Source organism: Helianthus annuus, chromosome 6 (genome assembly GCF_002127325.2).
Source record: "Helianthus annuus cultivar XRQ/B chromosome 6, HanXRQr2.0-SUNRISE, whole genome shotgun sequence".
In the NCBI taxonomy this organism is placed as follows: Eukaryota; Viridiplantae; Streptophyta; class Magnoliopsida; order Asterales; family Asteraceae; genus Helianthus; species Helianthus annuus.
The window spans coordinates 65,054,322-65,065,597 of record NC_035438.2 but is presented as its reverse complement, the minus strand read 5'-3'; the positions used below and the strand labels follow the sequence as shown (position 1 = coordinate 65,065,597).

The 11,276-nt window shown below is 35.5% G+C and overlaps 2 protein-coding genes across 2 annotated transcripts; both read right to left on the bottom strand.

The window, feature by feature from the left end:
• Nucleotides 1–4,376: 4,376 nt before the first annotated feature.
• Nucleotides 4,377–6,472, bottom strand: LOC110943236 (probable carboxylesterase 18). The gene is made up of 3 exons (XM_022184991.2): nucleotides 5,863–6,472; nucleotides 5,214–5,633; nucleotides 4,377–4,451 (listed from the first exon to the last, which is right to left on the bottom strand). The coding sequence occupies exons 1-3, from the start codon at nucleotides 6,451–6,453 to the stop codon at nucleotides 4,446–4,448; spliced, it is 1,017 nt and encodes a 338-aa protein (XP_022040683.1). The 5' UTR covers nucleotides 6,454–6,472; the 3' UTR covers nucleotides 4,377–4,445.
• Nucleotides 6,473–8,172: 1,700 nt separating this feature from the next.
• Nucleotides 8,173–8,682, bottom strand: LOC110898600. The gene has a single exon (XM_022145711.1). The coding sequence runs from the start codon at nucleotides 8,680–8,682 to the stop codon at nucleotides 8,173–8,175; it is 510 nt and encodes a 169-aa protein (XP_022001403.1).
• Between the last annotated feature and the right edge of the window lie 2,594 nt (nucleotides 8,683–11,276).

Genomic DNA, 11,276 nt, shown 5'->3' with positions numbered 1-11,276 from the left:
GACACCCCAGGAAAACCAGTAAACCACACAACTTAACTAGCTTCCTCAGTAACCGCATGCTAAATTTCGGGACGAAATTTCTTTCAAGTTGGGGATAATGTGACAACTCGAGTTTCCAAGATTCCGCCTTTGCATTAATTGCACGTTAATTGTTAAGTTGTTTGTTTACACGACTTGTTTGCTTTGTAATCGTACACGACTTGTTCGCCGGAGGGTAATCGCGACGAAACGGGTGCGTTTCACCGATGGGATGCATGACGAAACAGGGAGTTTCGTCAAAAGGGAATTATGACAAAACATGGTGTTTCGTCTAGTGGGAGTCATGATGAAACAGGGGTTTCGTCAAGGGTTAGACATGCACAGTAACTCGGTTAGGTCTGTTAAAGGTTAACTAGGTTAGTTAGTTGTTGTTAATGATAAGCATGGGTTGCATGAGCTTGTATAACTGTTAAATGCTATGTGTTAGTTGTTACTTGCATATACGTTATGATCATGACTGTTACTTGAACTATGTGATTATCAACTGATTATGTATGTATAAACACTATAGGATTGGATTGAATTATTTGTGAGCGAGTAATAATCTTACCGAGCAAACCGAGGTGAGTTCACACTTTCTACAAGGCATGGGATTCCCAAGGGTTGGGAATGGGTTAATAAACTAAAACGGAAATCTACATATTCTCCTTGGGTAAGATATGTACGACCATCCTCCTTGGGTAGGATGCCACTATAAATCCTGCGTATTCTCCTTGAGTAGAACTACGTACGTTCGTCCTCCTTGGGTAGGACAACAACCTTAAACTTACTAGACAAAACTCTATCATGAAGTCCCTCCTCTTTATATCGACTTAATCGCCGAGGCCGATGGCGAGCAGGTCATTAGTTAATAGCGCTATTAGGTTTAACAAACCTCACACCGTGTCGTTCGAACGAGCGTGTACTAATGGACTATGGCAAACTGTCAGTGATGATAGACACTGATGCAGGGCACAACTTATATTTCGTTAGTAGTCGATATGGTATGGTCTAGTGGTTTACAGGGGAAGCCCCCGACTGATTATGGTTATGGTTTGGGAAACAAAAGGACTGGTTAACTCGTGGTTTACGAAACAACTTGTGAATTCAAAACAAACTGGTAAAACTAAACAACCAACTGTGAACTCGCTCAACTTTGTTGTTGACTCGTTGTTACAAGCCTTGCAGGTCGTTAGATAGTTAGCTGGAGCTTGAAGGGGAGCAGGAGTCGTTGTGGGACACGGACTGCTGAGTTCCATGTTAGACTTACGAACTTTTATACTTTATTATGGTTTTGAACTTAATGCTTCCGCTGATAACTTAAGTTTGGTTGAATTGTTTTGGACACCAATTATATTGTTTGGTTTGGACTTTTAATTACTTTGTTATATCGTTCAATATGATTGGTGGCTTGATCCTAGTCAGTCACGCCTCCAAGCGGTGATACTCCGCTGGTGGAATTTGGGGGTGTGATACCAATCTGTCAATATGATTAAACTATAGACTAGGTCAAATCATGGCAATTTTTCCTAATTCCCTATAGTTATGGCTCTGATACCAATCTGTCATACTCCAACTGATGGTGGAAACATTGGTGAGCGATGAAAACGAGATTGCTAGAGTCGTCATAACACTAATGGTGAAAATATTTAATAAAGTAAATTTCATTTCACTTCTAAGAAACAAGTACAATCGTCTTGAAGCAAATTACAACATGTTGAACAAAAGTAAAATTCAACAAAGTACTAATTTTAAAGTGTGTTTCTAGTCTTCCTACTAGATATCATTCATCACCATCCTCATCAAATTCCTGCAATACGCATTAAAGTATAGTTCAATACAAAAGTATTGGCGAGCATACAAGTTTAGGTAATAGCATATGTATGAAAGTTTAAACAAATCCACATGGCGAAATTCGAATACTAAGAACTTAACATGGCAATACTATCATGCAACTATATTTGTCAACCCAAAGTTTCCCGCAAGTGTAATCAAATCATAGCAGTGAAAAGACCATTTTGTGCCATCTTTATCTAAAACACCATTCATACAAAACGCCAAAAACTTAATGATGAAGCAACTTTTACAGATAAAGGTGAACAAACAGTAACTGAAACTTTATTACTAACATTTATTATAAAAGTTCGCTCCTAAACTACGCGCCAAACACATCATTATATAAATGACGTTACCATCCCTTCCATTGATATACTAAAAACGACATCTTTAACCAAAACACCAAATTTCAAAAAAGAAAAAAAAACTTTGAAAGACGAAAAATGGAAAACATCGTTTCATCATGGAGATTCAAAACTAGAATAAATAGATTCGTATTCCTCTTTGACAACAGAAGAAGAGTGTTTGTGAAAACCATCAAAGCCATAATGAACTTGGACGAAGAAGTACATAGGGAGATCCTAGCACTTGGCGTTTCTCTTGATAACCTCTGTGAGAAAACACAGACGATTATACCAAGATTAACCGGAAAATTTGGATCTAACAATGCAAATCCAAATGTGGACTCAGTCATCCAATCATGGCGTTTTGTTGAAGACACTGACGTAGTGACTGTTGTATGTGACAACGGGGACCAGGAAGATTACACGGTTGAAAACATCATGATCAAACAATTTCTTGGGGTCCTAAAGTAGTTAAACAACACAGCATGTTTGAACACAGCCATGACCCTAAAATTGGCGTTGTTTCATGCCATGTTCATATGGATGTTTCAAAATCTTCAAGAAAAAGAGACAGATGAAAGTGAAGTTTTGGATGAGAAATTAGATGAAGAATCCAAAGAAGAAGATGATGGGAGCGATGGATACTTCTCAGGCAAAATCACTTCTGACGATGAGTTTTATTTTTTTTCCTTTTTTGTGTCATTTCTATGCTTTATTATGTACTTTTTCGCTAATAAAATACTTTATTTCTCCAATTAGATTTAAAACGCCAAAATGCCGTAAACGCCAAACACCAAAAGTTAATTAGTTGTATTTTTCCTTCTTTATCTAAAATGCCATAACATTATTTTGCCTTACAAAAGTTAATTAGTTGTATTTTGCTATCTTTATCTAAAACGCCATTCATACAAAACGCCAAACTTAATGATGGGACGCCTTACAGCTTTAACAGATAAACGACAAACTTAATGACGGGATGCCTTACATCTTTGTCTTTTTGAGTTTATCCTCACCTATTTTATTTACTGAAAAGTGTTTTTTCTTTGGCGTTTATGTGTGTGTGTGTGTGCGATCTTCTATTGTTTGTTATGTACCTTCCAAATCACATGTTACACACAAAAAGTGATATATGTTTCAAAAAGCCATAACATTATTTTGTCACCTTTATCTAAAACTGCATTCATACACAACCCCAAACTTAATGATGGGACGCCTTACAGCTTTAATAAATAAAGCTGAACAAACAGTAACTGAAACGGCGGAAACTTTATTACTAACATTTATTATAATAAATTCTCACCTAAACTAAGTGCCAAAAATTTCTTATATAAACAACGTCTCAGGACCTTCCATTGATCACACAAAAAATAACGCCATATTTTACTAAATACCATTAAATTAAAACGCCAGGAAGTTCAAAAACCGCACATGGCAAACGTCGTTTCTTGGATATTCAGTTTTGTTCTCAATAAAGTTTCACTCAATGTGTTGTACAAAATTCTTAAGTGAGGATTTTGTCCATTTCATTGAGCAAAATCTTATTGAGTTTATCCTCACCTATTTTATTTACTAAAAAGTGTTTTTTTCTTTGGCGTTTATGAGTGGGTGCGATCTTCTATGGTTTGCTATGTACCTTCCAAATCACATGTTATGCATTAAAAGTGATATATGTAGAAGGCCATGGAAACATAAACACCATTTCAAATAATTAACTTTTTGAATCTTCCTTGATGTTGGCAAAGAGCCACCTTGATCGATCCACCTTGAATGTTTATTTGTTTCTTTTATCTTAACTATAGAACTACCACCTTCATTGCTTTGTTACATGAAATCTTGGATCGTCAATGTTTTTTATAATACTTCGAAAACATGTTATTTTGTGAAACCCGCGAAGGTTCGTGGGTATTAGGAGTAGTATAGGATAAATTACATTTATATCAAATAAATGATACTGAAACTAGAGAATATTTAATAGTTAGTTTTAATTGCATTACCTAAAACTTACATAACATAATTATCAAAATAACAAATTAACATATAATTAAATTAGTCATAATTGCATAACAAAAGAAAGAGCTAGTGTGAGAAGAAATCAAACAAAACAATTAAGCTTAAAATCGATAACTGTATTCATTTTAAGTCAAAGAACGAATTAAACAAAATAACATAAAATTTAATTAAAAACAAAGAAGAAAGAAAACGAAATAACATATACAGGCGATTGTTTTAAGCTTCCATCTCCATCTTCTAAATCTGTAAGGTTACCAATCAACACACGTTATAAGTATCGAAAAGAAATGGTTTAAAACATAAAAACAAAAACCAACATGTGTATAAAAAAATAATCAAAATTTTAAATATAAAAATTATGTGAGCAGATTAAGCATGTATAATATATAATATGTGGGTCTCTATCGATCTCTTTCTCTCTCTCTATTGACATAGTAAGTAAAAGCTTCAAAAGACTATTTTTACAAGCCATTATCTGTCATGTAATCCCTTTCAGCATCATAAAACCTTTTAAGAAGTGTAAAACACTTAACGCCTTTAATCACTTTCAATCATCGTTTTCCAATTTTTTTTCTTCTTATTGGTGGTATACTAAAACGCCTCTCACTCTTGATGCTCCTATTAACCCTCTTACGCCCTAATAATATCTGTTACGCGTGATCTAATGATGTAACTTTTTTTTAAAATAATTTAACTTTTTATAATTTTAAGTTGTAAAATGGTTTTAAGATGAATGCGAGTGAATGTAGTTTGTTTTTAAAGTTGTAAAATAGTTTCAAAATAAATGCATGTGAATGTAGTGTTTTTTTTTTAAGTTATAAAATAGTTTTAAGATAAATGTATGTTAATGTAGTGTTTTTTTTAATCTCTTTTGTTTTATAGCTTCAAAAAGGGTGCTATCCTATACCCCATATTACTAAATATACTCCCCCATCGCTCTCAAGTTTATAAAAGAGGTACGCTTAGTGTCATCTGTTTTAAATTACGTATTAGAGCTGTGAATACCTTATTTAAGACATTGTGAATGAAGTCCTTTACTTCCAATATAAGTTGATCAGATTCCGGCAACTCCGGTAAGAGGTTGAAACCGTGAAACATGTTTGGGTAGTCCACCAAGTACACTTCTTTCCCGGATTTCTTGAGCCACTCATAGTACCTTATTTGCCAGTCCCGTAGAATATCAAACCCTGCCACAACCACAATGGTCGGTGGTAAATCCATTTTCGATATGTCCACAGCATACCGACCACTAACATTGACCACAGGATGGTCCCGATTGTAGGGTTCACCTAGCGGCAAGAATGCGTTCCAGAACCAATCTGTCTGCTTCAGTGTCAGGACAGGCGCGGTTCCATTCAGCCGTATCTCAGAACCTATACGCTCCTCCCCGCCAAAGAATGGTTGAATCGACACCAGCCCAACTACCTTCAAAATATTATACTTTTCATCAGCAAGGGATTATCATAATTCAATTATGGTGTTTCAAGTTTTTGTTTAATTGGATATATAATATAATCTCTTGAACAGGAATATATTTTACTCCAAATTGTATATTATTGACCATTAATTTCTTAGCAACAAAATAATTGACCATTCTTTCTTCAGCAACCGATGATCTAGGTGATGTCTCAAACAAAGTCAAGATGTACTGTACCTGGAGTTGTTGGAAGTTGAACTGGGAGGCTCTTACAGCAACATGATGAGCCATGTTTCCGCCAGCGCTATCACCCGCGATAAAGCATTTTGAAATATTTGCATTGCCCGGTAACCATTTTGACCTGTTCTCTTCAACGTCTAGAAACTTGAGTACATCAAGCCCATCTTCATGTTGAGCAGGGTGTCGATGCTCCGGTGCAAGACGATAATCAACAGAAACAACTATCACATGCAATTCTCTCGCGAACTTGCGACAAAAATCGTCGTACAACTGTGTGTCCGCGGAGGCGACAATATATCCACTTCCATGACAGAACACCATCACAGGAAGATCTTCTACAGTGTACTGTGTGGGGACAAATACGCGGAACCAGAGTTTGCGAGTTGGATCCACCACTACATCGTATGTCTTGACACCGTTGATCGGTTCAGATGATGGCGGTGTCAGAGGTACCAGTTTGAGAAGACCGCGGTTCACTGTGCCGTCTTTCCGCATAATTAAGTTGAGTCCAATGTCGAGTAACCAAAGTGTAATTCGTGTTGTCGAGGGTAAGGTAAGAGATTTTGGAGTTTTGGCTGCAGATTCCATTGTCAGACTAGAGAGAAAAATAATGAAGGTAATTATGTGTGTGAGCAAACCAATCAAAATTCAAATATTTATAATGCAAAATAAACGATTGACTATTCTTGGTCAAATGGTCCATGCGATGGCTTCTCTTTGAACGATATATTTTATGATCTTGTTCAAGACAATTTTTCTATACAAAAAAAAAAAAAAAAAAACATGAACATTGGAAAGGGTCAATCATGGAGGGTCAATCGTTCTAATTTTTTCATCTTGTGTCACAGCCAAATCTATAGTATATAATAAAAGAAACCTGGTTTGGTACACATATCATTCAATGAGGGCATCAATAATTTATTGATAAATTTTAAATTAAAAAAATTTAAATATTATATTAGAATTTTATTTTGATTGTAAATCTAAAGTCTAAAATGTGTTTTAAATCTAATCTATAATTTATGGAATTAATTTTGATTTGAAATTATTAAACAAATACCCATAAAATTAGTAACCATTTGATCAATTTCGTAAGTTTCACTTTCCCTTCTAGAATCAAATTAGATTTTTTGATAATTAAAATTTTGTCAAGGATATAAAAAATCATTATTTAATATTCAATATATTACATCAAATATTTAGAATTAAACTCCACTTCATTCTAAATACTATGTATGTTTCTTTACTCTTCATATGCTATGCATATTATCTATGTCACATAGAAAACATCATATTTTTTTAGATAAGTTTACCCTGTCAAAGTAATATGCATATTATCTATTTCTATGGTAACTAAGATGTAGAGGTTTGTGAAAGGTATCTTCACATTCGGAATATCATAACTTTTTTTTAAAAATTTAGATTTACTTAGTTGTCGTATGGTGTCTCAGGTCTTTATTTTTATTTTTTCACTTATATATATGTTTCATTGGTTCAATTGTACATGTAAAGTATTACACTATACATAGTATTTTCTCAACTATAATTAATTGGTTTTATTGATTCAGTTTTTGTCTATCCATTTACATTATTTTTATATGTCTAGAAGTCCCTTTTCAGACCTTTCAAATGGTATGGGAGATATTACATTATCAATATTTTTTATTGGTTTCCTTACTAATTGTGATAAAAGTAATTATTTCGTACAATTCATATTGGTTTATAGCTTTGAATACGAGCATACCTTATATTAATGTTAATGATAGCGAAAGTGAGGAAACTATATTTGGATGGTAGAAAATATAATGTTATGCCAACATTAACCCGTCAGAATAATCTACTATCAGATAAAATCAGACACGTTACTTTTGAACAAGAAAATGTCACAATAAATATTAGTAGTGGTACAAAATTTTAAGTTCCTATGACAAATCCTAAAATAAATAACAGATCATATTATTAAGAATGGCTATACGAACTTCAATATTTATTTCGTATTTGGCTATATGAACTTCAATATTTATTTCGTATTTGGTCTGCATATTACTCTATATTATATAAACTTAGATCATATTATAAACATATTTTTTTTTCACATTATAATTAGAGTAAACTTCCTTTTGCTCCCTGTGGTTTGGTCACTTTAACGGTTTTGCCCCAAACCTTTAAAAATAGCCATTTTACTCCTTGATCTTTGAAGCCTTTCATGATTTCACTCCCCGCCTCTAACTCCATCCATATTACATGTTAACTGAAAGGGTATTTTTGTAATTTCAAGTATAAAATAAGGGGCATTAATCAACCCGCCTAGTTGCAGAAAAACCGATCGACCCACAACAACCCGCCCGGCCGCAAGATCCGGTCCCAATCAAACAAAATGAAATCCATCAACTGCAGATCAATCCACCCATCCATAAACCCTGTTGTGTGAATCAAATCCATTGTGTTATCAAAGAACGGTAACCTTTGGTTCAATGTCACATACAAAGGAATCAGACATCTAAGCGCTATCATTTCGTTAAACGAGGGTCCAAGGTTTAAAGCCGTCGTCACAATCGTCACATTATGCTCTCTCATTCTTGCAGGAAATGTCCCCGTGCCTATACCAAAATCGAGCCCTATCCTGATCTCCCCAGGCTTGACACTTAACGCGTCTTTGATCAAGATATCAGTTGGAAACGACGTGTTTGTGACCCATTTAAGATTTTCCTTCTCCATCTCAAAAAAATTTGTGCATTTCGAATAACCCCGTTTAGGATTCTTGCTCGATAAGCACTCAAAGTTCCTACAAGCATATTGCTCCACCGCACGTTTCATTAAATGGAAGCACAAGATGAGGAAGCCGTAGTGATAGATCGAGGACTGTAGTAGTAACAATCTTACTGCCGGTGAAGATGGTTGTGGGTTTCGATGAAGATGGTTGATGACGATGATTAGGGGTTAGGGTTTTTCATGAAAATTAGGGCTTTCGATAGGGCTAAAGTTTTCCGGTGACGTCGGTGGTGTTAATGATGACGGTGACAGTGAAGGTGCATTTTTGATGGTGGTGACGATGGAGGTGCAGCGGTGGTGGGTGTTGTGGTGGTGACAGTGGAGGTGTAGTGGTGGTGGGTTAGTGGTGGTAAAGGTGTAGGTGCAGTGGCGGTGGTGGTGGTCTTTCTATTGATTTTGTAGAAGGAAATGATATTGAACCAGATAGCACCGGTGATTTTGTGGGAGAGATAAAAAAGAGACAGGAAGAGAGAGAGTAATTAGAGAGAGGAGATGGAGATGTTTATCTTTGTCTTATAATAATATAATAAAATATCTTTTTAGGTTGGATATGAAAGACTAAAATGTTGTAAATGATAATCAGAGACAAAGATAATCAAAGGGAACTGATTTATTGGTTTATTTCTTTCATATTTTCAAAGATACATAGATAGCATATAAATACACATTCGCCTTAGATAATAAAGGAAATACAATAAAGATGATTCACAATTATTGGTTGCCTGATTTACGGATGCCAAGAATAGGGAGGATTCTTGTTGACCCATAATTTGCTCTCCAAGTTATCCTCCTTTCTAACACTCCCCCTCAAGTTGAATTGTGGGATTGCCACGATTCAACTTGGCTTGGTTTTGATTTTGGGTTTTGATTATGTTTGGTTTTTGGTTTGGCTACCGTCTCCTTGATATGGTAGTTTGGCTTGATTTGAGTTACCGCCTTTAGACATGGTAACTTTTGGCTTGATTTGAGTTACCGTCTTTCGACATGACAACTTTTGGGTTTTGGTTTGGAAACACCGTCGATAGACATGGTGCCTTGGTCTTGATTTGGAAACACCGTCGATAGACATGGTGCCTTGGTTTTGGTTCTCCCCCGCAAGCTAAGTGCGGGAGCGTTTTTGGTTTGGTTTGAGTCACCGTCGGCAGACATGGTGCCTTGGTCTTGATTTGGAAACACCGTCGACAGACATGGTGCCTTGGTTTTGGTTCTCCCCCGCAAGCTAAGTGCGGGAGCGTTTTTGGTTTGGTTTGAGTCACCGTCGGCAGACATGGTGGCTTGGTTTTTTATTTTCGTTTTTATTTTATTATTATTATAATTATTATTTTAGTTTGTTTTTTTTTTTTAGAGCGGAAACGTTGATATTTTTTTTGTTTTTTTAATATTTTCTTTTATTTAAAAAAAAAGGAACCTATTGCTTCTTTTCTTCTGCTTTCCTTGGCTTGGTACAGGGGAATGATTGACGAAGCTCTTCCTCCAAATATCTCTTCCATTCTTCCACAAATCTTTCATCTTCTTCGGCTTGAAGACGCCGCCCATCAAACAGAAACACGATGGAGTTCATCTCCACAACACGATAGAGGATAACTTGGGTTTTCAGCGGCGGCAGTGGATGCGGCGGCGAAGTTCAGCGGGGTTTCAGGTTCGATTTCGGGGTTTAGGTTTTGATTTGATTTTGGTTTTTTTTTTTCTGGTTCGGAGTTGACAAAGAATACAGGGTCTTCGTGGGGACTGTTCGTCGGACTGGAATGGTTCGTTGGGGGGTTTTGGGCGAACCGGTTTGACGACAGAACTGATGAACGAAGACGGTGAACTGATTTGTCGGAACAGTGGAATCAGGTCAGATTTGAAGTTGATTTTGGTTGAACGATTTTGGTTTTGGTTTGAGATTGAAGAACAGAGTTTTCACGGATCATAACTCTGCTCTGATACCATGTTGTAAATGATAATCAGAGACAAAGATAATCAAAGGGAACTGATTTATTGGTTTATTTCTTTCATATTTTCAAAGATACATAGATAGCATATAAATACACATTCGCCATAGATAATAAAGGAAATACAATAAAGATGATTCACAATTATTGGTTGCCTGATTTACGGATGCCAAGAATAGGGAGGATTCTTGTTGACCCATAATTTGCTCTCCAAGTTATCCTCCTTTCTAACATAAAATGCCCCTTATTTTATACTTGAAATTACCAAAATACCCTTTCAGTTAACATGCAATATGGATGGAGTTAGAGAGGGGGAGTGAAATCATGAAAGGCTTCAAAGATTAGGGAGTAAAATGGCTATTTTTAAAGGTTTGGGGCAAAACCGTTAAAGTGACCAAACCACAGGAAGCAAAACGGAAGTTTACTCTTATAATTATGATTCACCCTGTGTATTACACGGGGCAATAACCTAGTTATAAAATAGAGAAAAGATCCCATACAAGACAATTTTTCTATACAAAGCCTAGGAGACAAGAAATTCAGGACAAGTGTCATTAGCTTGAAGGGTAATTTAGTCCTTTCTCATTTAAGACAACTTCCTTAATTAATTTTCAAACGCCTATAACTTTTTCATATGTTAAATTTAAAAAAAAAAATTACACCGTATTAACGATCATCCCATTCTCTTTAATTGCAACAGTTTTT

Coding starts and splice junctions, on each gene's coding strand:
- LOC110943236 (XM_022184991.2), bottom strand. CDS start 6,453: ATGGAATCTGCAGCCAAAACTCCAAAATCTCTTACCTTACCCTCGACA. Junction 5,634..5,862: donor TCAACTTCCAACAACTCCAG/GTACAGTACATC, acceptor AATATTTTGAAG/GTAGTTGGGCTGGTGTCGAT.
- LOC110898600 (XM_022145711.1), bottom strand. CDS start 8,682: ATGAAACGTGCGGTGGAGCAATATGCTTGTAGGAACTTTGAGTGCTTA.